The 27311-nt window shown below is 35.3% G+C and overlaps 1 protein-coding gene across 1 annotated transcript in view; it reads right to left on the reverse strand.

The window, feature by feature from the left end:
* The window catches only part of LOC100370397 (pro-cathepsin H-like), a 43338-nt gene extending 17359 nt beyond the window's left edge, over positions 1-25979 (reverse strand). Inside the window, exons 1-4 of the mRNA XM_085506853.1 lie at positions 25848-25979; positions 14281-14312; positions 11186-11294; positions 10846-10916 (exon numbers count right to left, since the gene is read on the reverse strand). Coding sequence (XP_085362979.1) covers positions 10846-10916; positions 11186-11294; positions 14281-14312; positions 25848-25920 — 285 coding nt within the window. The 5' untranslated portion in view covers positions 25921-25979. The remainder of the gene's footprint in view (positions 1-10845; positions 10917-11185; positions 11295-14280; positions 14313-25847) is intronic.
* Positions 25980-27311: the final 1332 nt, after the last annotated feature.

Below are 27311 nucleotides of genomic sequence, written 5' to 3' on the forward strand. Positions count from 1 at the left end.
AATTTTTCAAGATTTTTTTTTCAGAATCATAACAGTCAGCAAGTCTATAATCAAAGAAAGCTTAGAAAGAACTCCCATGTGCTGAGAGTATTGGAGACACATTAAATATAATTCAAAATTACTTAGCTGAAAAATAATTATGCAAATCAGAAAATTAATATGACCAGATTTGAGTGTAAAACTAATGAGGTCTGCGCAATGTAACAGAAAATCTATGTTTCCAAGTTTAATTGAAATGTGATTAGAACCAAAAAATTATGAAATATTATGCTTATTAGGGAATTAATATGAACAGATTTTTACCCCAAACTAATTAGGTTTGTACATTGTCCTAGAGCATCTTTGTTCGAAGTTTCATTGAAATGGAATAATTAATACTTTAGATATCAGTGTGAAAGCTTAAAATTGGTTAATTATGCAAATTAGGTAATTAATATGTACAGATTTTAACCCACAATTATTCAGGTCTGTCTATTGTCCTACAGCATCCATGTACATTCATTGATATGTGATGTATAGTACACGAGATATCAGTGTGAAAGTTGGTTAAATATGCAAATTAGGTGATTAATATGCACAAATATTTACCGGAAACTAATTGGGTCTGCATAATTCTAGATTCATTGAAATGTAATGATTAGTACTTTAGATATCAGTAGAAAAGCTAAAAATTAATTATGCAAATTAGGTAATTAATATGCACAATTATTTACCCTAAAACTAATCAGGTCTCTGCATAGTCCTAAAGGATCTATGTACCAAGTTTCATTGAAATGCGATGATTAGTACTTGAGATACCCGTGGAAAATCTGAAAATTAACTAATTATGCAAATTAGGTGATTAATATGCACAAATATTTATCGAAAACAATCAATCTCTACATAGTCCTCGAGTATGTAAGTACCAAGTTTCATTGAAATGTAATGCTCACTAATATCAAATGCTGAAAATTAATTAATTATGCAAATTAGGTAATTAATATGTACTGATATTACCATAAAAACTATCAGATCTGTGCAGTGTCATATGACATCTATGTACCAAGTTTCATTGAAATGTGATGATTAGTACTTATATCAAATGCTGAAAATTAATTAATTATGCAAATTAGGTAATTAATATGAACTGATATTACCATAAAAACTATCTGGTCTATGCAGTGTCATATGACATCTATGTACCAAGTTTCATTGAAATGTGATAATTAGTACTTGAGATATCAGCGGAAAAAACGAAAATAGTTTCATCAAAATCCAATGAGTGGTTGTTTAGATATCAGTGGAACAATCATGGAACAGCTAAAAATCAGCTAATTATCATGCAAATTAGGTAATTAATATGCACAGATTTTTACCAAAACTAATCAAATCTGCGCATATGTTCAGAGCATCTATGTACCAAGTTTCATCAAAATCCAATGAGTGGTTGTTTAGATATCAGTGGAACAATCATGGAACAGCTAAAAATCAGCTAATTAACATGCAAATTAGGTAATTAATATGCACGGATTTTTACCAAAAATTAATCAAATCTGCGCATATGTTCAGAGCATCTATGTACCAAGTTTCATCAAAATCCAATGAGTGGTTCTTTAGATATCAGTGGAACAGTCATAGAACAGCTAAAAATTAGCTAATTATCATGCAAATTAGGTAATTAACGAGCATGGATTTTTACCAAAACCTAATCAAATCTGCGCATTGGCCCAGAGCATCTATGCACCAAGTTTCATCAAAAACCGATGTATGGTTCTTGAGATAGCAGTGGAACAGTCGGACACACATACACACACACATCCACACTAACTGCAAAGACTCCCATTATGTGCTTCGCACATGGGACTCAAAAATGTATATTAATGCAGAAACAGTAGTTCTCTTTTTGAAACATGTCGTGGCCCTAAAAATGGTCGGCCGCTTGATTTGTGCTTCCTTAGAAATGATTCAAGCAACTCGTATAAAGAGAGCCGAGAAGCAAGTGTTACACTCGGTTGGCCATAGCGTCATCAACAATTAAACCAATGTTGCAATATTGTAGCAGCCCATACTGAGAGAGTGGTTGAAATCACGTTATTTTGGCTTTATAGAATATTTGGTAGCAGCTTGCAAATCCATGTCATGCCGAAGACTACCAACTCAGTAATAAAAAAAATAATAATAATAATAATAATCTTTATTGAAACCGTATCCCGGAGTGGGATCTTAGTTGAAAATACAATAAAGTAATACAAAAAGATAGCAAACAAAAAAACAAAACACAAGACATTCATAGACAATTGAAAAGAAAAAAAAAAAAAAATGCTAGTAATGGTAGTCGTCCAATTTCCATTCTACTACCAATGTTACTTGTTCTGTTATTAACATTTAATAATCGTCTACAGAACATTAAATGGTGTTTTTCTGTACACGTTTTGTCCCAGTACTCTGGTCTGCTATTGATTCCCCAAATTTCTGCAGCATAAGTTAAAATTGGTGTCTGGATGCCCTCAAATAATTTCAATTGTAAAAGCATGTTTAACTTGTTTGATGTTAATACTGGTTTGATTGCTGCATCAGCTTTTTTTGCTTTATCTACCAATCTTTCCATGGTCATGTTCATTGCCCCATTTGTATTAAATGTTACCCCTAGATATGTGAATTGGTTTGTTTTTTCAATCGTGTTTAGCCCATATGAGAATTCTGTATCTTTTGATTTATGACCATTTTTTGTGAAAATCATAATTTGTTTTTCTCATATTCAACTGTAAACCCCATTGTTTTGTATATTCATAAAGTGTGTCTAATGACCTTTGTAAGTCTTCTTTGTTAATAGCCGTTAGAACAATATCATCAGCGAATAGAAGTGAAGAGATGTTTTGACTATTTAGGTTTGGACTATTCATTGTACAGTTATCAATGTTGGCTACCAAGTCGTTTATAAAAATGTTAAATAATATTGGGCTTAATGGACACCCTTGTTTGATTGACACCTTCTTGCATTTTAAAGCTCTGGGTCACTTTGTCATTTAATTTAATTTTGAATTGCATATTCATATACATATGTTTTAGGACTCGATATGTATCCCCCCCCCCCACATATGTTGTTTTGTAATAATTTTATGAATAGTCCCTCTATCCAAACTGTATCAAAACATTTTTTTAAGTCTATAAAGCAAGTGTTAAGTTTTTTGTTTTTTGATTGGTATTTTTTGATCAGTGTATGTAATGTCAGTATATGATCAGTTGTTCTGTGATTGCGTCTAAAGCCGGCTTGGTTTTTGACTCCTGTGTGCGAAGTCTTTGCAGTTACCCTGTCTGTATGTATGTATGTATGTATGTATGTCACTTTTTTTGTTCCACCGTTATATCAAGAACCACTAATCAAATTTTGGTGAAACTTGGTACTTAGATGCTCTGGGATAATGCGCAGAGTTGATTAGGTTTTGGTGAAAATCCATGAATATTAATTAGCTGATTTTTAGCTGTTCCATGACTGTTCCACTGATATCTTGATATCTAAAAAAACCACTCATTGGATTTTGATGAAATTTGACACATAGATGCTCCAAACTAATGCGCAGATTTGATTAGTTTTGGGTAAAAATCTGTTTATATTAATTACCTAATTTGCATAATGATTAATAAATTTTCGGCTTTTCCACTGATATCTCAAGTACTAATCATAACATTTCAATAAAACTTGGTACATAGATGTCATATGACACTGCACAGACCTGATAGTTTTTGGGGTAATATCAGTACATATTAATTACCTAATTTGCATAATTAATTAATTGTCAGCTTTTGATATTTCGAGTAGTAATGATCACGTTTCAATGAAACATAATATAAATAATTCAATAACATATTAAATGCTCTAGGACAATGGCCTTATTAAGGGACAACATCAAAAGTTCAATATAGGATAAAAAACATAATTCTTTTAGTTTTTTTCCAAACCCCCCCACTGAAACTTAATTGATAAATATTTACCATGGCGTCAGACTACTTTCACCATTAAATACAAATTGATAATCTGACAGTAGTATGGCATAGCAGTTGGTTGTCTGGTGGGTGTAAAAAGACTTTACACTCGGACCAAACCATTTTCTCGTCTTGGATGTTTTGTTTTTTTCATTTTTGTCCATGATTGGATAGAGAAAAAAACGAATTACAAATATTCCAATATTTTTTTGACTTCATTAAAAAATAATAAAATCGTTTTTTGTAGGATAGAAACTTTTTGAGGTCAAACCCCCCCCCACCCCTAAACTAAAGCTAATAAGTTTCGATCTTTTGACGTCGTCCCTAATTTTGGGTTAAAATCTGTTATTATTAATTTTCTAATTAGCATAATAGTTAATAATTTTTTGGTTCTAATCATATTTCAATGAAACTTGGTACATTGTGCAGACCTTATTAGTTTTACACTGTTCATATTAGTTACCTTATTTGCATAATTAGTTTTCTGCGTTTTCATCAATATCTCAATTTCAAGTAATTTTGTGTCTCCAATACTCTCAGCACACGGGAGTTCTTTCTAAGCTTTCTTTGATTTGATGTTTTATGGCTGTTGCACTGATGTCTAAAAAACCACTCATTGGATTTTAATGAAAATTTTTAAAGAGTACCCATCACATTTCAACGAACCTAGGACTATACACCATATTAGTTTTTGTTAAATATTTATGCTTATTAATCACCTAATTAACATAATTAATTAATACTGATATCTCAAGTATTGATCATCACATTTGAATAAAACTTGGTACATAAATGCTTTAGGACAATAGACAGCCTGATTAATTTTGGGTTAAAATCTGTTCATATTAATTCTCTAATTACCATAATAATTAATATTTTTTGGTTCTAATCACATTTCAATGAAATTGGTACATTGTGCAGACCTTATTAGTTTTACACTTAAATCTGTTCATATTAATTACCTTATTTGCATAATTAGTTTTCTGCGTTTCCATCAATATCTCAAGTTCAAGTAATTTTTAATGTGTCTCCAATACTCTCAGCACACGGGAGTTCTTTCTAAGCTTACTTTGATTATGGATAATGTTGTGTTATACGTTTATTTAAAATTATTGCAAATAATTTTCCAATTGTGTTACTTGTTGATACGCCTCTGTAATTGGCCGGATCATATTTGTCTTCCTTTTTATGTACTGGTGTAATTATATTTGTGTTCCAACAATATGGATATTCTCCCCTTTGTAAAATGATATTAAAAATCTTTTGTAATGCTTCTGCTATTAATGGATGACTATGCTTTAGCATTTCAGATGGGATGCCATCAATTCCAACTGATTTTCTTGTTTTTATCTTTTTCAAAGCTTCATTGATTTCTTTAAGTGATATTTCAGAGTTCAACATATTTAGGAAATTCATATTTTCTAATTCCCTTAATTGTTTCTGTGTTTCTGTATTTCTGATTGTCTCTTTTCTGAAGTACTAGTATTTTGACTGATATTCTGGAAATGGTTTATCCAATCATTGTATGGTATTTCAGACACAATGCTGTCTTGTTTTCTCTTTGTGTATTGTCTTATTACCTCCCAAAATTTCATTGTATTTTCTTCATTATCTAGGTTGTCTAATTTTTGTTTCGTCATTTGCCATCTTTCCTTTTGAAGTGTTTTGACATATTTTCTGAATAGTTTTCTTTCATCATGATATACTTTTCTCAAGTTTTCATCATAAGGTCTCTGTTGTACGTGCTTTGCAAGAGTTTCTAGTTGTTTCTTCATTTTCATACAGTTCGAGTCAGTGGGTTTTACTTTACTTTTCTTAATGTTTTTTCTGTGTTTTGTCTTTTTTATGTTACATTTTTTGGCAATGTTTTCTAATAAATTTTGAAATTTTTGGGTTATCTCATTTACATGTTTTTTTGTAAAATCAGTTTCTGTAAATGACTTTAATTGTTCACCTTCTTTTGTTTTTAAAAATATCTTGTAAATATCTGTTGCTGACTTCGTCCATTTATAGCTTCCTGGGTGATTTTGCAGGTTTTTGTTTACCTATGTTAAACTCTGTTTCTGTAAATGTTGGCATTTGTATTGTTGTTGATATTGGACAGTGGTCACTTCCTGGTACTAATGTTTTGACTTTAAAGTTCTAAATATATTTACTTAATCTATTGTCACATACCATGAGGAATCAGCTGGTGGGACATACACCGTGCATAAATAAATATCTCTTACAAGATTAAAATATTTTTTGTTAAGTTTTAACCATTGTGTAAAATCACTAGAGTTTTGTATCACAGTAATACCAGGTCTTATTGATTTCTTTATATACATGCTTATACCACCAGAGTTTTTCCATGCTTTACTACGTTGCCTGCGAATTTTGTGATGAACATAGTATTCTTCTGGTGTTGGAATTAAATTAATTGATTTCTGGTCTAGCCACGTTTCTGTAAAGGCATAGATGTGATAATTTTGAATACATTTCTCAATATTGATTAACTGTTTTGTTTTAGTGTCTACGTTTTGTGATAGCAGACAAGGGAGACTTGTGTTTAAGAGACTTGGTGGGTCATTACGAGCCAAGTCTAATGATGTTTTAATGTCATTTACATAGATATTGAAAAGGAGAGGGCTGAGTCCATCCCCTTGTCTAATTCCTCTATTAATTGTGAAGCTGTCTGTTACACCCTGTTTAAGTTTAACACATCCTGTTGAGTTCAGATAAATGGATTTTATGATGGTGTAGAATTTACCTGTAATACCACTTTGGATAAGTTTCCAGAAGAGACCTAGATGCCAGATGGAATCAAAGGCTTTCTGGAAGTCAATGAAACAAGCAAACAAAGTATTTTTGTTGCTTAGGTATTTTGTGGTTAGTTGTTTGAGGACAAATAGATGGTCTTTGGTGCTACAGTTTGGCATAAATCCTATTTGTTCTCTGATAATTGTGTTGTTTTCCTTTAGATGTTTCAAAAGCCGTTGCTTAAGAATGGAGGTGAACAGTTTACTGATACTATTAAGAAGTGTGATGCCTCTGTAATTGTTTGGATTTGTTTTGTCTCCTTTCTTGAAAATAGGAGTGATCATACCTAAATTCCAGCAATTAGGGATGTATCCACTCTGCAGGATTCAATTGAATAGTTTTTGTAGTGGTTTTACTAGTGGGTTCCTGCTGGCCTTGATCATTTCATTGGTAATTTTATCTGCGCCTGGAGCTTTTTTATTTTTGAGTTTAGTTATAGCATTTTGGATTTCTAGTTATGAGATGTACTTGTCTAAGTTGGCTTTAGGTAGAGAGAGTGATTCATGATTTTTTAGTTGTGGCTGCAATGAGTTTTCGCTCATTGTATTACTTGTTTTTTTACTCAGGTTCCTAAAATGTTCAAACCAGGTTTGACTGTCAACATTATCAGAGTCATTGTTTATTTTGGTGTCTTTTAGCTCTCTTAATAAATTCCAGTACTCACTGGGGTTTGATTTGCTAAAACATTCGAGCTTGTTCAATATATCATTTTTAAAATCTCTCTTTTTCTTTTTTATTAGCCGCTTGTATTCCCTCTTCAGACTGTAGCATTTTTCTCTCAGTTTAATGTTGTATGGGTTTGCACTAAATTTACTGCAGATACCCAAAATTTCCTTCTTTAGATTATATAGGTCCTTGTTGAACCATTTCGGTTTACATTTAGTTTTTTTTGGTTTTCTCCTGATATGTTTTTTCAGACATCTGCCAGCTGCTTCAATGTAAATACTTGAGAGCATAGTATTTGCCTCATCAATTGATTGTTGTGTATTGTCAAAATGTTTAATGTTATAGTTATTAATTAAATTTGTAATATCTCTGCTTTGTAGCGTTAGGTTGAATATCAAATTTTACTCGCTATTCCAAATGTAAGTGTCAGTTTCATGTACTAATTTATCACTGTGGGAGTGTGTTATTTTCGAAATATTATTTGTGTAAATTGCATTTGTTTGAAGTGATCTGAGAGTAATAAATTAAGAGGGTGAACATAGAATAGATTAATTTTGTTAAATAGATTATTGCTAACAATAGTGTAGTCAACTACACTGCTGCCTTTAGTTTGTTGACAAGTGTACTTGCCAGTTTTATCTCCTATACATCTAGCATTGAGGATGGTTGGTTCTGCGGATAAACATAAATCCAACAATGAGTCACCATAATGATTTTTTACTGCCAAGTCTTGAGATGCCCTTTTTCTAGTGTTAATATTTGGAGCGGATGACTGATAGTTAATTTTACTGAAAGAGGTCAATTCCATAATGTTTTTGGTTTTGGCATTGAAATCACCTGATAGAATAACTGAACCACGTTTTGAATATCTATTAATATCATCCTCGAATACTTGAAATAAATTTGCGTCTTTCCATTTGAAAATACTTGAATACTGCGGGCTAAGATAAATGGTGCCGTAATAAATATCCTCGTCAAGATTAAAAAATTCTTTGTCTAGGAGCAGCCAGAGAAAATCATCACTTCCACTCTTCACTTGTTTAATGCCCTTTTTTAAAGTGTTTCTGAAATAAACAACGATTCCTCCCGAGTTAGAGCGGGCTTTTTTGTGTTTATCAGCTCGAAATGAATGAAACTGGCAGAAATTTGGCAATTGGATACAGGAATCTGAACCTGTTTTGGTTTCCACCAGACTAATAATATCAAAGTCACTAATAAGATCTAGAAAGTTATTATCTCTAATTTTGAGATCTAAGCTACCATGAATGTTCCAGGAAGTACATTTAAGGGAGGGCTTATTAGCAACATTCATCATATAAAAAAAAAAAAAAATACATTGAAAGCAAACAATATCTGAATTCTAGGTCAGAAAATGTTTTCTAAAATAAGAATGTTTTGGAGTGAGTTCATTGAACCTATTGTTTTTTTATATAGCTCGCCAGGCTGGTAAGTAGGTCATCAAGTAATGAATATTGTCTACTGTGTTTTCTTCTGTTGAGTGTAGCTTGCTCTTTGTTTCTGTGACCAATGTTTCGCTACGTTTTATGATGGTTTGTATGTTTTGTACGTTTTATGATGGTCTGATATATATTACGTTTGAAGTTGGTGACTAGGAATTTAGTTCCTCTGTCATTTAGGTGCACTTTGTCTTCGTACAAGTACGATTTAATATTGTTTGTTGCGTCAAGTAGATTGTTTTGTATAAAGTGCACATCCGCTGTGTCTTCACATAAGGACTGTAAGGATGAGTTGAAACTAGTTGCTGTTGTGTTAAACTGGGCTTTGTCAATTCTGGGTAGAATACTAGAGACGAATATTCTATGCTGTGGATATGTTTTACGGGTGACGTCAATCAGGTTTACGAGTTTCTGATGGTAGTTGTTCGAGTAGTGCTTCATTCTTTGACTCTGTAGTTCTGTCCAGGTCATTAGATCCAACATGTGCTACTATGTTACGTGGGTTCTTGAAACTTGAGTTTTCCAGATAAGTTGTCACCTCGCTAATACCTTTTCCATTTAACGCTTTGACATGGGTTTTCCTGACTGTTGAGAATTTACGTGGATCAATGTGCTTGATAATAGAGTCGCCAATAATAACAGTATTGTATGCACTTTTGTTTGATGGACTTTGATTGTTTTTGTTTTTTTCAGTCTGTGTTCCGTGGAAGTCCTTTTTTAAGTCCTCAGTAAAGCAGATGCATAATGGTCAAAGATGATTGCCATAGCGGAAACAAAAGCATCATGTGCCATCGCAGCAGAGTGACCCCATTTATCTTGTCTCTTTATTGTAATTAGACATGAATGAAAAATGCCAAGCTGACAGACTGTGAAATGAACTTCAGAACGAAGCTGTAGGGATTTTGTTTGATGGCTACAGTTATGCCGACTTGGACTTTGGGGGTTTTGAGTTTGACGAATTGAATGGCAATGAACATACAAATAAAGATCTGGGAAGTTTTTTCAAATAGCTATGAATTTTTACTATGTAAATTTGTAAATTATTATTGATCTTGTATGACAGTTGATCCGTAATTTGTCAAGACCAGAAATACGCAGTTTAACTCCCGACATTTTAGTTCATTTTGAGTTCACGCGTATTGGGCTTGTTTGTTGGCGAGGAAATCCTAATTCAAATGAGTCCTCACTGTCGATTTTTATTATTTCTGGTTTATTTGTTACATTATATAAGCAATAAATATTATTTTTGTTTTACTTCTAATGTTGCATATTGTCATTTGCTGTTCTATTCCCTGTCGCAGTTTGAACTGTGTGTTGTCAATTTTTGTGAATTTTCGATTACTTTGCAGGGGATACGGGCAAATGCCCACCCCTATTTTTTGGCAATTTTCCATGTTCAGGACCCTGGGCTCTTACCCGGATAAATATGGTAGCAAATTGATGGATGGATACAAACTAATGAACTTGCAGCCAGGTAACTCTTTTCCTAGCATGGAAAGTCCTAAACAATGCAATAATTACAATACCTAAACATTCTCTGCAGAAAACTACTAGCTAAAATTTAGGTGAGAATAAAAGTTTCTAAAAAAATAATTATAGTTAAAAATTGTTCATGTTTTTATAACTTAAAGTAGAAGACAATTTCACTAATGTACATAGAATACATACCAAAACCAAACTTAGCAAACATCATCAACTGGTTAACATGCAGGTTTGAAAGAAATTGGATAAAAACTGTAACCACAAGAAAAATAACCACAAGTTTTACAATAGTCAATAATAATGACCAAGCAATGGTTGAGGTCAATGCACAATCAAACTATGTGTGAATCAACAATATCTAATGTTTTCTACATTTATATAGATCGTTTAAGGGTTTTGTCATTTCGAGAAATCCTAGTCATTTTCATCAACATTGACCGGTGAACATACCATGCGATACATGTGACATAACATATACCTGTGGAGCAGTTATAAGGTATTGTTGTCTGAACTCATCAAAGCTCATATCTGCAAACTTGTTCATTGCCACTAAAATAAAATGTAAAACACTACAATAAATGCAATAGTAAAAATGCAGTATAATTGTGATTTTATCAGTGTCAATAAATAAATAGAAATACATGTATGACTGTTCTATCTTCCTCTTTCTGTAATAAATGTAGTAAATTGATTACATATCACAGTTTGAATTAGTAAAAATTGTAATATTTATATACAAAATGTTGCTTGAATTATGAATTTTGCTAACAACCCCAGTGAATAGCAGCTGTCAACAACTTAGGTTGAATTGAACTCACAAGTATATGTATGGTTTTTAGAGTTGTGTTCTTTAACCATTGCATAGTTCTTCTGCCAAATGCCATATCGCAAATCAAATACACCATGATTGTTATACTGTACATTATACTAAGTGAAAACAAAAATAGTAATTAAAGGTCTTACCAAATGCAGTACAATTTGTGGTTAATTAGTGATCGCAGTGTAGATACAATGTAGCTATGAATAGCAATAGTCAGTTAGATAAATGGATTAATATTATATATTAAAATATGTATGCAATATACATTATCTAGGGTCAAAAAATAGTTATGGACAGATATATAATAAAAAAATTATTATACTACTAAAACCATCCAAGTGTTTTGTATGGTCATGGAGGTATCTGTTTATACCTCTATGGTATGGTATACATGTATTACAAAAACAAAAAAACAAGAACAAAAGGTTAACCCAAAATATTTAGGCAAAGAGTTTTTACTGAACCCGCCTATTCACATAGTTCATACCCACCAAAGACTCCGGTCAGTCAAAATGACTATTTTGAACTGTAGGCATTATTCAGCGATTCTGGCAATGACGGAGAGATAGAATCTAGATCAGGGGAAGCCCCATGACCCCAAGATTCTTTTCCCTTACAATGTAAGTCACGAACCACATGACCGAGGCCATATGGCCGTGCCATTACAGCCGGATAATCATTCTGGTTCCTTTCTCTTCGCATCAAGGACTTAGATCAACGCTATGGAAAGAGTGGGATGGTTGGGGGTGACCCAGTGTCTATGGTGGTTATGGACTATGTGAATAGGCGGGTTCGAAGGACCCTATGCCTAAATTCACTATGTTCAATTACCTACCATAGACTCTGGTCAGTCAAAATGACTATTGTGAACTGTAGTCAGACGCCGATAGGTGGCGGGTTTTCCCGAGCAAACAGAAAATGATGAAAGTCTTTTCCCAGTCCGGGATGATACACTTTACACCACTCATCACCTAGTTAAAACCCCCAAAAGAGGGTGGTGTTTTACCTTGCCTGTGCTAGACCCAAAACCCAAATTAGGGGGTAGTATGTTTCGAAGTAAAGACTTAAACAGTTCTGCATGAGGACATAGGCCGAAAAGTGAGACCTGGAAACTTCCAAGGAGTGCTGATGGTAGAGAAATCTGTCCGCAAAAATGCTGAGATTGACTAATTGCCTATGCACAGGGACCCTTGTGGTTGTTCGGGCTGGGTCAGCAAACTTGACCCGCTACGACGGGACCCAGCCTAAAAGAGGCCATCCTCAATGGTTTGGGTGTCTCTTAGGTAGTAGTTGATAAAGACGTTTGCGTTTTCCAGAAGCCTGCCCTCAGAAAGGGAGGCGCCGGCTGCTAGCACTGGTGAGTTAGCAATCGCACGAACCTCATGTGCTACGAGCTTGGTGTCTCTGCAAGCTCTGTATTATAAACCTCTAATACAGGCGCAGTCACCCACCTGGCGATGGAAGACAAAGAGGCCGGCCTATCCTGCCTGCCTGGGCCGCAACACAAAGACATGTGCTTGGCACCCCAACTTGAAACTCCAGTACGGTTTTTGTAGCAACTAAGTGCATAGAAGCAATTCCTGCTGACCCTCCGGGCCGACAAAATTTGACAGCCGGGGGATGACGATCGATGGGGATCATGTCCTGGGATTTGGTTCTTGGTGAGAAACCCGATTCGTGTCTTGAGCACAACTTGATTGTCCATAAAGGCGGTACAAGAAGGACAATTCCCCCAGTTCTGACCGATGCCTACCTGAGGCGAGGGCCAGTAGGAAGTTTTCCATGTCAAAAATTTGAGTGGTGCTGATCGGAGAGGCTCAAAGGGCGGTCTGCTTAGAGCGGACAACACAAACTACAAATCCCAGTTGGGCGGTTCCCTTGTACGGGGTCTCAGCCTCTGGTTATGGAAAGCAGTAAATAGTCTCCTAATAATAAGACAATCAGCTAGTCTTGTTCCCAAAGCGTTCTCAATGGTGGGGGACAAGGCCGGCCTGTAGCCAACGATCGCTGCATAGGACAAACCCACTTCATCAAACAGGTGGACGAAGAAGTCTGCTACATGGACAATAAAGGGATGTTATGGACCAATCTCCTTTCCGCCAATCAGTGTATGCTCGCCACCTAAAAATATAGGCAGCTTTGGTGGAATCCCTGTTCGCCCTGGCCAGGACGTTGGCAGCCCGCTCAGATAAACCTTTCGTCTGTGCGAGTCTACTGAGAGCCTCTATGCGTACATGTTTTAAATGCGAGCAATGCTTTTGTGTTTCTTCCTGCTTGCCCACCGAGGGGCTGCAGTGGAGATAGCACGCTCCAACTGCATCTGATCTACCCGGCCTGCCAGGGACGCAATTTTCCCCGACAGTTCATCGACCAAGGCCTCATCTCAGACGAATCCACAAAAGGAACTTGCAACAGGCCCCATAGGAGGAAAGACCTCCAGGGGCACAGCCACGCTGAAGCCAGTAAAATCGGGTAAACCACCGTCTGAAAACACAGACTGTGAGGATGCCTGCCGAACGACGGGGGAGACCAAGAAATATGTTGGTACTTCTGCCTCCAACTCGACATCTCGGTACACGAAGTACCGGTAGCCGAGCGTGAGGACTTTCCACTCATGCCAAACACGCAACTCACTTTAACCGATTTTTACTGGATGCACGACCTTGCTGTGAAAATACGAGCGACGCGATCATTCTCAACGATTTTGATGGCTCTGAAAAAATATGCCAGGCCTCACAACTCCAGTGAAAAACACACGCCTTCAAGGCAAAAGCCCCAAATGCCTACAGTTCAAAATAGACATTTTGACTGACCGTAGTCTACGGTGGGTAATTGAACGTAGTGAATATAACCTATTCTTTGGATATTTGCTAAAGAAAGATGAATTGTTAAATAAAGTTTATATTGTTGCCAACTTTTTTAACTATTTGTTTTTTTCATTCCGTGGCCATTGCTGACTAATTTGCATTCAAAGCCTCACTTTTAGGTCCACAGCAACGATACAAAATGTATGATTAAGCGTTGATTTGATAGAGAGGCTTGAACACAAATAGACAGCAACAGTTGCGGACTGATGAAAGTGATGCTTCTTACCTTCTGTGTCCATTTTTCAAATTCAATAAAATCTAATCAAAATAAAATACAATAAAAAAAACAAAAAAACATGAAAGCTTAATTAATACCGGTAAATGAATGAATGAATTGAAAAGTGGGTAGCCTTCACACAGCAGAGGATGATATAGCAAACCAAAGTCAAACCAATAAACAGTCCCTGTTACCAGTTGTAGTTAAATAGTAAACAAAACACAAATGAGTCAGAAATTTTTAATCAGAAAATGAAATGAATTACATAAAGAGTAAGGAAGTTAGAAAGTGGTTCACCCAACGTTCTCAAGAAGAACTATTAAAAAATGAAAATACAAGATATCACCATGAAATAAACAAATTTGAAAGGTCCACCAAAGTTACCTACACACTAAGTATCAAAGCAATTCAGCTGGTAGTTTTCAACAAGAAGGTGTAAATGTAACAGTTGTCAGACGGGACTATGGATGACGGACGTACAATGAACACAAATAACAAGCCATGCATGGCACAGTCCCCATTAGTTATCAAATTTAAGATACATAGTTTTGTTTATAGTAATATAGCTGGAATATAACCATGTCAGGAATATGATTTTTTAACATTAAAATGATTGACATTTGTATCTGATCGTCAAACAAGTACATGTCCATATTGGGAGATATTGCTCTGGAACAGCATTCAAAATCAGCCATTATGAAAACATGTATATACATGTATATAACATGATGTATAACGTATATATAAAATTTAAATATAATAAGTCAAAGCATTTAAGAGATATGGCTCTAGAAGCCCAATCATTAAAACAAATTGGCCGCCAGTCAGACATTTTGAATCCAATCTGAAAAATAAAATGATGAGCATCAGGAGTTTGAATGAAATACACCCATAAATGCTTGATATTTGATGATTTTTTAGCACAAAAATGACCACCATTCGGCCATTTTGAATAGGATAGTCAAACCAATATATCTGTTTATCTATGACATGATGTATAATGAATATTTAAAATTTGAATATAATCAGTCAAAACAAGTCAGAGATATGGGTCTAGAAGCCCATTCATTAAAACAAAATGGCCGCCAGACAGTCATTTTGAATCCGATCTGAAAAATAAATGATGTGCATCATGAACCTTTAATGTCTAATATATGTACCAAGTTTGAACAAAATCCATCCATAAATGCCAGAAATGTTTGATATTTGATGATTGTTTAGCACAAAAAAGGCCACCATTTGGCCATTTTGAATAGGATCGTCAAACGAGTATATCTGTCTATCTATGACATGATGTATAATGAGTATTTAAAATTTGAACATAATCAGTGAAAGCAAGTCAGAGATATGGCACGAGAACCACATTCATTAATACAAAATGGCCGCCAGTCGGTCATTTTGAATCTTATCTGAAAAACAAAATTATTTGCATCAAGGTCCTATAATGTCTAATGTATATACCAAGTTTGAACAAAATCCATCTGTAAACAGCCGAGAAATGCTTAATTTTGATGATTTTTAGCACAAAAATGGCCGCCATTCGGCCATCTTGAATCAGATCTTGAAACAAATTGACGTGCATATGTATAATATCATGTATGATGTATGTATGAAGTTTGATTGTGATTGGTCCAGGCATTTCTAAGATACAGGTCCGGACACATGCACGCACGAACGCATGCACGCACGAACGCACGCACAGACACACACACACACACACACACACATGCACGCACACACGGAGGTCAAAACATAAGTCCCTGTTTTCGGACTGCGTCTGAACGAGGACTAATTAGCTTGATAAGACAGTGGGTTCGAGTCCCACTCAGAGCTACCGTAAAAACGTAAATAAAATAAACTGAAATCCCTCAAACCGTAACAAGTAAACAAAGAGCGTCGCGAAAAATAAAAAAAAACCTCACAACATTCCACCATGCAAAACTGAATGAAATATGTTGTATTTCTATATATATACACATTATATAGTCTTATCAGATGCAAACACATCCAGTCAATTCATTGTGGTCTTTTGGGTCAGTTGTCTACGCAGTGTTCAGGAGGACCTGGGTTCAATTCCCATGCCTGCCAGTCTTTTCTCGCAAACACTAATTTGCAATAAAGCTAAATATGAAAACAAATCATTCATTTGCATGACTATTCACATGGTTCAGTGGATATGTACAATGTAGGCAATGTGAAAGATCGCTGGTTCAAATCCAGTACGGTTAGCATGATTTTTGAATGCTTGTGAAAACAGTGCTCCTATAAGTAGAACTTAAATCCTGTCACTTGTGAAGAAACTCGTGGTACAGTGGACAAGACAGTGCGCTGGGAACTCAAAGATTGCAATTTCAAATCAGGACAGGACACTTCTGTATATCAAGAACTCAAGTCAGAAAGACAGAACACAAGAATACTACCTCACATGGAAGCCAGTCGAAATACGAAGACAGTTGACAGCTGTAGGTCACGTGCAACAACAGAAACGAAGAGCAAGCCTGCTCTCCAAATTAGTCCCTTCTTTTGTATTGACCCCCTAAGGATTGCTAATCTCCCTTTCTAACTCTTCCCCCAAAAATAATATATCGCCCCTTTTAGAATTTATTGACCCACAAAATGATGAATATTCATGAGCACATAAACTGCTACGTCATGAATAAATTAGCATAATTAAAAACAAATTTGCATAAAGTGTAGGTACGTCTTCTGGAGTCCTGCCTATGTATTTAAAGTGCCTGTGAAATGGCTGCTATTTTCACGCCTAAAATTATCCATTGATGCATAAATATTATTATTATTTTATATTTCTAAGCATGAATTATTTTTTTAAGTGAAAAAATGTGTTTTAAACTCAATCTACAGCAACTTTATTTTTGTGTATTTTAAAACGAGGCTCCTCATTAGCTTCTTATTTGCATACAGAAATTCCCCTTATGACGTCAGAAGGGGAAGTCGCATGGCATATTTCTTTGGCAGTTTTCTCGTCTTTGACTAAATTTTCACTTATGTACTTGTTCGTCGAGGAGGAATGGACTATAATGAACACATAGTATCAATTTTTGTTGCATGGGGTTGAGCTAGATGCGAAATATGTTCGTTCTGGTGTAGCTGGTCACCGTGATCGTCAGCGGCACACGTTTGCACACTGTCGCTGAACATAATAGAATTTGACGTCAGAATTATCTCGTTATTTAGCAGGTTACTAGGCACGTCACTACACTGTTTTATTTCATCGATCGTCTGAGTAAAACTTTCAAAATTAAAATAAAAGAGAACATATTTTGACATTCTAAACATTAGACCATAGTGATCACTATAAAATAATTTAAAAAAAACGACAAATCACAGTTACTAAATAAATGACAGCCGCGTGGAAATAAATTGAAATTTTGTTGAAATAGGTGAATGCGTCGGGTCACTACGAGGGCAAGTGTGTTAAAAGCGGCGTTTAATTTGGATAACAAAAATAATCGAGATGGACACACATACAGATAAATTCAGAGTGGATTCGAGTTAGCGTGATCCATGGCGTGATTGTCTGATTGTCATAATTATAACATCATATTAAAACTTTATTTGGTGGAAACACATTGACCAAGCCCGGATTCTTATTTCAGAAATTATTACGCAGATCAAGCTGCAAGCATGGAGGTAAAATAAAGAACAGAGGTGTGAATTTGACATTCAACACAAACCACCAAACAATTCAGAAACTTTTAGCCTTCGAAAATGAAAACAATTAGCAGTGTGTAAGGGCTGTGTAATTTCCTGTTTGTCCGACGCTTCGTTTTTGTGTCACTGTCAAAATTATTGCTACCTTTTACTTAACAGGGACTAAATGGTCTCTATAAAACGATAATCAGGATCGCAAAAAAGTCAACTCATGTGAAACACTTGCCCGACGTCTCTCTCTCTTCTGAAATCCGCCTCTGTGATCATGGTCTGGAATCTATTTCTTTCAAAAGTGTTGCGCCAGGTTTATGTTGTCGGCGTTTCTCTTTAAACCTAGTTGTTTTTTTCATGGACGAGGACAGTTTTTCCAAAAAATGAATCTGAGGTTAAGTGGCTTTCGTCCACTGATGTCGCACCTTCAGATTGATTAGAAACGTGTGAATACTTCACATCTAAAACATCTAAAAACTCTCTCACTCAAAAAAAAAAGAAAATGGACAAAAAAAGAAAGAAAGAAAACGTTGACTGAAAAATGTATATCGTTTAAAAGTATACTGAATGACCAGTGTTATTACGGCTCAGGGGTATGACTTCCTCTCACATTTTGGCATTTGGTGGCGCACTTTCGGCGAGAGTCGGAAATCCAGAAACAATGGCAGGACTCCAGAAGACGTACCTACACTTTATGCAATTTTTTTTTAATTATGCTAATTTATTCATGACGTAGCAGTTTCTGTGCTCATGAATTTTCATTAATTTGTGGGTCAATACATTTTAAAAGGGGCGATATATTATTTTTGGGGGAAGAGTTAGAAAGGGGGATCAGTAATCATTAGGGGGTCAATACAAAAGAAGGGACCCATTTGGAGAGCAGCCATGCTCCTCGTGTCTGTTGTTGCACGTGACCTACAGCTGTCAACTGTGTTCTTCTTCATCGACTTCGACTGGCTTCCATGTGAGGTAGTATTCTTGCGTTCTGTTTTTCTGACTTGAGTTTTTGAATCCGTTGTTTATGTTTTTAACGTCTTTCATGTCTTTCATAGGAGCACTGTCTTCACTAGCATTCAAAAATCTAACTAAACATACTGGATTCGAACTAGCGATCGCTCACATTGCTGACATAGTACAAATCAACTGAGCTATGTGGGTAGTCATGCAAATTGAATAATTTGTTGTCATATTTAGCTTTATTGCCAAATAGTGTTTGCGAGAAAAAGATGGGCAGGCAAGGGAATTGAACCCGGCTCCTCCTGATCACTATGAAGAGAACTGACCCACAAGACCACGATGGATTGACTGGTTGTGTTTGCAATTGATAAGAGTATATAGTGTGTATATATATAGAAATACAACATACTTCTATTATTGAGTTACAATTGTCCAAAAAATTGCCAATTTTGTGTTTTTACTTGTGTAAACTATATACATGGCATAACCCGTTAGTGTACATTTTGCCAATTGGGTGTTTGCCATTTGCGTTGCCCATACCTGACCCGACCCTAACCCTAATGCCAAGACACGTTCCTGTTAATAATTCCGTTGCCCATACCTGACCCGACCCTAAACCTAATGCCAAGACACGTTCCTGTTTATATTTGCTCAATAATGATACTCTGTTGTGCACTGTCTGCGGGTAAGTTGCATTGATGTCAACTGATTAAACAAGTCGCGTTTAAGTAATTTCCACTATTAACAAGTGGTTAAATTGTGACAATAAATGTGTGGACAAATACTGTAAAATGGTTAATTTTCACTGGGTTTAAATTTCGCTGATTTAGCATTTCAGGCATATTCAGTGGGTTTTAAATTCACGGTTTTATTATTTAGATAATGTGTTCTATGCTAAATTTTACATATTCACTGGGTATTAATTTAGCGCATTTTTGCAGTCAGCGAAATAAGCGAAATTAAAACCCAGTGAATAATTAACCCTTTCACAGTATTTGAGATTAATTTTGGTGTAGACAACTCGTTTAATTATTTTACACCATTACAAGTTGTTAAATTGAGAGAATAAATGTATGGACTAATATTTGAGTCTTATTTTGGTGTAAACAACTCGCGTTTGATTAATTCCCACAAATACAAGTTGTTAAATTGAGAGAATAAATGTGTGGACAAATATTTTAGACTTATTTTGGTGTTGACAGCTCTCGTTTAATTATTTTACACCATTACAAGTTGTTAAATTGAGAGAATAAATGTGCGGACAAATATTTTAGACTTATTTTGGTGTAGACAGCTCTCAATTAATTATTTTACACCATTACAAGTTGTTAAATTGAGAGAATAAATGTGCGGACAAATATTTTAGACTTATTTTGGTGTAGACAGCTCTCGTTTAATTATTTTACACCATTACAAGTTGTTAAATTGAGAGAATAAATGTGTGGACAAATATTTTAGACTTATTTTGGTGTAGACAGCTCTCGTTTGATTAATTCCCACAAATACAAGTTGTTAAATTGAGAGAATAAATGTGCGGACAAATATTTTAGACTTATTTTGGTGTAGACAGCTCTCGTTTAATTATTTTACACCATTACAAGTTGTTAAATTGAGAGAATAAATGTGTGGACAAATATTTTAGACTTATTTTGGTGTAGACAGCTCTCGTTTAATTATTTTACACCATTACAAGTTGTTAAATTGAGAGAATAAATGTGTGGACAAATATTTTAGACTTATTTTGGTGTAGACAGCTCTCATTTAATAATTTTACACCATTACAAGTTGTTAAATTGAGAGAATAAATGTGCGGACAAATATTTTAGACTTATTTTGGTGTAGACAGCTCTCGTTTAATTATTTTACATCATTACAATTTGTTAAGTTGAGAGAATAAATGTGCGGACAAATATTTTAGACTTATTTTGGTGTAGACAGCTCTCGTTTAATTATTTTACATCATTACAAGTTGTTAAATTGAGAGAATAAATGTGTGGACAAATATTTTGGTGTAGACAACTCTCATTTGATTAATTCCAACAATTACAAGTTCTTAAATTGACAGAATGAATGTATGGACAAATATTGACCATTATATTTGTGAGTAAATACCTGTTGTTTAATTAATTTCCACCTCTACAAGGTTGTTAAATTGAGAGAATAAATGTGTGGATAAATATTTGAAACATATTTAGGTGTAAGAACTCGTGTTTGACCAACTAACACCATTGCAAGTTGTTAAAATAATGAAATAAATATACTGGTATCATTGGATATTTGATTTAATTGTGAAACTTTCTAACAAAATGTTAACAGCTGGCTTCGAACCCTCAATCAACAATTCCGCAGACACAGTATAAATTCCACAACACCACAGAAGATATTCGTCTGTAGCCTGAATTGTTTTCGTAATATAGAGAAGGGTGTTATGAAAACATAAACGGAGCCAAAAACGCCGAACGGACCCAAAAAATGCCGAACGAACCCAAAAAAGTACAGAACGGACCCAAATAAGTACAGAACGGACCCAAACGGACCCAAATAAATACAGAACGGTCCCAAACGGGCCCAAAACAATACAGAACGGACCCAAAAGAAACGAAAAACATGCAACATGTATTGGAACCGAAAGTGAGCCCTCAACGTCCGAGGTCATACCCTTCTAAATACAGGCCCTGGCCGGTTAATAATTTAGTAGATATACATGTAGATTTATTAACTGAACAAAATAAAATGTAAACATATTTGTTATGTTGCTTGTCAGAATAATAAATAAATTAAGGGCCATAAGCTGAGTTTGGTGTATTGTATAACAAAATGATAAACTAAGGTCAATTTCATGTGTTGAGCTTGTCAAAATGTATTTTTTTGTGTTCCTGTTAGTACAATGTATTCAAGATTGCTCATTAAAGAGTTTGTTTATTTGCATTATGCTATTCTGTGTTACGTTTGGTTATTCATAGACCCTTCTCGTTAATATGCTGAAATTACACAGAAATATGTTCGCAATGAATGAGCATACATGAAATTACACCAGCAAATCGTAACTAGACCCCCTTCCCCCGCTACACACAAAACACGACTCCGCCACGTAGACTGACGGCATTGTTGCATTTCGTTCATTTATGTCGTTATATTTGTCAAGGCACATTGGCGAGACATTAAGATTCCTTCTTATACATGCCCAACTATGCAATAAAGACTTGCCGTTCACGACGTGAAATTCTTTCTGGTTTTGATCATACAATTCGGAAATATAACTAAATGTATGAATAATCAAACCAATGATTTATTTTGATAATTTCCGATTACATGAACCATAATTATCTATATTTGTGTTGTCTTGAATGGTGAGAATGTGACCAAGAAGCTGAATAAAATTATAGAAGATGTTTGTAAAGTTCAACAACTCATCTAAGGACAATACATTTTACTATGCTTGGTCAAAATACTGTAATCAAGGAACGGCCAGACGTTGAGTCTTTGTTTCTAATTTAGATGGACCGATTTCAGACTTGTTTCACGTAGAGAATCAGCAGAATGGTAACTAGGAAAAATAACATCACATATTCAAGGAAAACATTTTATAAAAGCGGTACTTGTGAAATAAATACTGTAGTTTTGATGAGTTTTTTCAGTTGCCGTTTTTTTGACATAAACAGGACTATTCGTGGAAACAGAGCTAAACGTATAATATGATTGCAAAGGCACCTACTTGACATTTTGTTCTACTTTAGCAATAAGAATACGTACCATTTTACTGCATTTCCCAGAAAAGGGTAATGTAGAAATCAATCATTTATTATCTTGAAATATTGTGTGTTTCATTTACGTTATTGCTATGGGGCCATGGAATATGACACTAGTAAAATCGGTACAGATACTAAAATAAGGTTGCAATTCTAAAAAACGCGTTCGTTAGGATGATATAAAGGGGCATAAGCTGAGTCTGATGGCTATTTTTCTTATGGTCCGGCTAGTACTAGTGACGTCCTTATGAAATTTGGCCGATTATAAAAAAAAAACATGCTATGCTGTGCGTGTTTATCAATACGGTCACGGGGACAATCTGTTTTGTTCGAACAATAATTCACCGAATAACTAGTAATTTTGCATGCACTGACTTTAGTTGTGTCACTCCCGCCGATCCAGTTATATGGTTTCTGTTGATCAATCTAGAGCTTACTTAAAAGGACGCCAAATAGCGTAATGTGTGCAGTAACAATACTATTTTCGCTGTGAAACTAAATATAAAGTGTTACAGGGGCGCAGGATTTAAAGAGGCAATATAGATAACTTTGGGCAATTTTGGACCAGTTTTTAAAATTTGTCTTTTGATACTGTATTCGTTCATAATCAAAAATATATGCTTTATCGTGAAGTAAAATTCCACTTTTTGTAGCGAAGTTAGAAGTATTCGTTCGCCAAAGAACGGAAAAAATCGAGTGCGCATGTGCCAAAAGATTTGCCTATACGTATAGGTATATCAAACTGATAGTACGCACGCGCACTCGATTTTTTCCTTTCTTTGGCCAACGAATACTTCTAAGATCGCTTCAAACAGTAGATTTTTATTTCACGAAAAATCAAATATTGTTGATTACGAACGAATGCAGTATCAAATGACGATTTTGAAAACTGGTCCAAAATGCCCAAAGTTATCCATATTGCCTCTTTGAGCATTGTTAGTTTTGAAGACTGTGTGGAGCTATACACATTTAATTCCGATTTTAAACAAGGTGGCAAATAAATTCGCAAATACTTGCAAATCAATATTTTTGCCATGGCTGTACTGAGAAACGCGTTACAGCAGGATTTTTTGTACCCGGTCATAGTTCATAAGAACATCATTTGAAAGTTACTTAACTATACTGAATCTAAAACACAGAATTTCCGTCTCTAGATTCCGAACCAGTAATCACAGCCTAGCAATAGAAAAGAGTAGACATGCCCAACCTAAAATTACTTTGGAAAACAGGATTTGTAAACAATGTACTTTAGCAGACATAGAAGATGAAATGCATCTCCACATCAAATGCCCAAAATATCACACATTGCGAATGGATATATTATTAAATATAATGTTTCCTGATGGAACCAAAACTGACCAACAGAAATTTACATACTTAATGAAAAATTCTAACAAAAATGTAATCAAACTTGTTGGAGAATTTATACACAGCTCGTTCTTAATGAGAAACGAGAAAGATACTTAACAAAAACACTAAAATCTTTCTTTTATTATTTGCTATAGTTATTTTGTTATTTTTTTTATATCTCACTTTTGTTGCTATAAACTGATGGAAACACTGTATTTCTAAGGATGCAATAAATTATCTTTATTATTTATTATTATTTGTACAATATAAATTAACAACCGAACCATAACAAAAATACACCAAACTCAGCTTATGGCCCTTAATTTATTTATTATTCTGACAAGCAACATAACAAATATGTTTACATTTTATTTTGTTCAGTTAATAGATCTACATGTATATCTACTAAATTATTAACCGGCCAGGGCCTGTATTTAGAAGGGTATGACCTCGGACGTTGAGGGCTCACTTTCGGTTCCAATACATGTTGCATGTTTTTCGTTTCTTTTGGGTCCGTTCTGTATTGTTTTGGGCCTGTTTGGGTCTGTTCTGTATTTATTTGGTTCCGTTTGGGTCCGTTCTGTACTTATTTGGGTCCGTTTGGGTCCGTTCTGTACTTTTTTGGGTTCGTTCGGCATTTTTTGGGTCCGTTCGGCGTTTTTGGCTCCGTTTATGTTTTCATAACACCCTATAGGGAACGCCATCGACATTTTAACAAAACTTACCTTGACTTGGGTCTTGTTTATCTCTTTTGACTGGAAACTGTTGAACAAATTGCTCGTCATCCAGTTTAAGACGTTAGTTATTTTATTATTTATTCATTCAGTTTTGTACGGTGGAGTTTTGTGAGGTTTATTATTTTTTCGCGACGTTCTTTGCTTACTTGTTTACGGTTTGAGAGATTTCAGTTTATTTGATTTACGTTTTTACGGTAGCTCTGAGCGGGACTCGAACCCACTGTCTTTTCAAGCTAATTTTGTTTTATTTTGATGGCACGCTTGTGTACCACGCCACGACGTTGGTCGTTAAGTGGTGTTCATTTTTCTAACTACTCCAGTGTTCCGATGAGTTGAACGGAAAAGCCAAAACGATTGCTCGTTTCTGATTGCTTCGGTTCTGGTGAGTGTGTATCTCGTGTGATTCGAACCCATGTCGTTTGTAATGGGCGTTTTTTTATTTCCCATGTTAGCTACGCCGTAATATGCAACCACTTCCCCGTTTTATTGTGATTTTGAGAGTGTTTAATGATGTCTTCCTCGCCCGTCACGCCATGACCCAGTTTCAACCACACGGCCATTTTGCAACAAGTGCGTGACCCTCGGCGTCACCCGACTGACTATATGATCGTTCTGTTCAACTGTTAAGCTAGGATTTATTACCGTTATTATCATTATATTGACATTTTTTTTGTCACATGATTTATTTTACCTTATGTGTAATGTCTTAAGTATCTTTATTGTAATTTGTATATACCGAGGAAACGACCCCGATTGAAGGTCATGTATTTTGTGACGTCACCAATTCGTGTGTAGGTACGGCTTCTAGATCCATGCTTTAAGCAAAAAAATCAATAACTGCCCATTTCAGTGGGATACAGATCTAAAATGGGAAACGTGAGGGTGGGCATTGCACAGGCACTTTAATGTGATATTTGTGATATTAGTTGCGTGAAGTAATATTTCTGTTTTTGTTTTACAGCCATAAAATTACTCTCTGTAGTAGATTTTCGTGTTTATTATTATAGTAAACATGGCAGTGTATTATTTCGCAAAGATGGCGGATTGTTCTCCCACGTAATGCTCACTAGATCAGTAACCCAGTGACTCCCCCGTATTTTCCATACAGCTACTAACTTACCGTAGTCAGAATGCGCCAAACCCGAACAGAATAACACAGTAAATGCTGCAACATATATCCAATTAGTTTTCATGTTCGGCTTACCAGTTCTGTTGTTGCCCGCTTTATACTTTACTGCTGACAGTCAGGTGATTTGTATCACGTGATACAGTCATGTGATTGTTTCTTGTACTTTATATCGAATTTTTCAAATCATCTAAATTATACCTTGGTAAATAATATTTTTTTTAGTAATATGATGATAATTTCATTTATTATGCACATTTATAAAGCTATTCTCAGTGGCGATCTTTTTTACCTAAGAAATCTAACTCAAGCGGGCGCCCTTCACCCCTCAATGCCGTGTTGGCTGGTTCCCTTACAGGGTAAAGATGTGTGTAAACAATCTATTTATAATGTGAGTTATCTCTTTATGTAAGAAGCAAAGATCTGAACTGTACATTTACTTATATTCATATTAAGCCACTTCTACTTGCAATCCGCAAGGGGCGCCGGGAACCAGCGAAAACCAAGGCTCCTCGCCGCCTGCTGCCAACCTTGATGTCATAGTGACGTCACGCATTTCAACAATGTTTTTTCTCTCGTCTGAACGGTAATGATCTTACTTTTGTTTTGATGGACATCACCAGGGACTGGGATTTGTGTGATTCGTTGTTTGAGTGTGCTTTATTGCAATGTTTTCCACCAGGATCACAGGGAACCCAGGAACTATAATCAACTGTACGCAGTCTCAATGAGCCGGGGGGGGGGGGGGGGGGGCATCGGCTGGTATCTAGTGTAAGAAATAGACAAGGGATGAAGGCACAGTCAGTTGGCATCGGTGTCGCTGGGTGTATATGATAGAGGGAAGTTGTGCAACCAAATTTGCTGAGTTCGTATTTTTTCGCCCATAAAAAAATAACTAAGGCAAAAACTCATGGTTTTTCAGCATTTTTGTAATAAAGACATTATTCTCTATCAATAATCTGCCCAAAACAGGAACATTTCTACTAATTATTGTGCTTTTTCGATGTTTTTCGAAAAACATGCAATTAGGCTGCGAAAGTAGAACATTTTGGAGGGGGTGAAACGAAAGAGCATCGCCAGGTGATGGACCGGGGCTATTTGGCAACGATCGCAAACGTTTCGTGTCCAGCCATTGGTTGGCCACATAGAGGTAAAAATTCTATTTTTACGCATTAAATTCGGCTCTTCCGTTTCACCACTTCTGGAATGTTCTACTTTTGCAGCCCAATGCAGGTTTTTCGAAAAACGTCGAAAAAACACAATAGTAGAAATGTTCCTGTTTTGGGCGGATTATTGATAGAGAATAATGTCTTTATTACAAAAACGCTGAAAAACCTTATGTTTTTGCCTTAGTTATTTTTTTATGGGCGAAAAACTACGAACTCGGCAAATTTGGTCACATGACTGCTTTCATCCCTTTATTTTTTTAAATTATTGATATCCTCTTTATGTTTGCCA

The sequence above is a fragment of the Saccoglossus kowalevskii genome, chromosome 13 (assembly GCF_978046115.1).
Source record: "Saccoglossus kowalevskii chromosome 13, keSacKowa6.1, whole genome shotgun sequence".
Classification (NCBI taxonomy): Eukaryota; Metazoa; Hemichordata; class Enteropneusta; family Harrimaniidae; genus Saccoglossus; species Saccoglossus kowalevskii.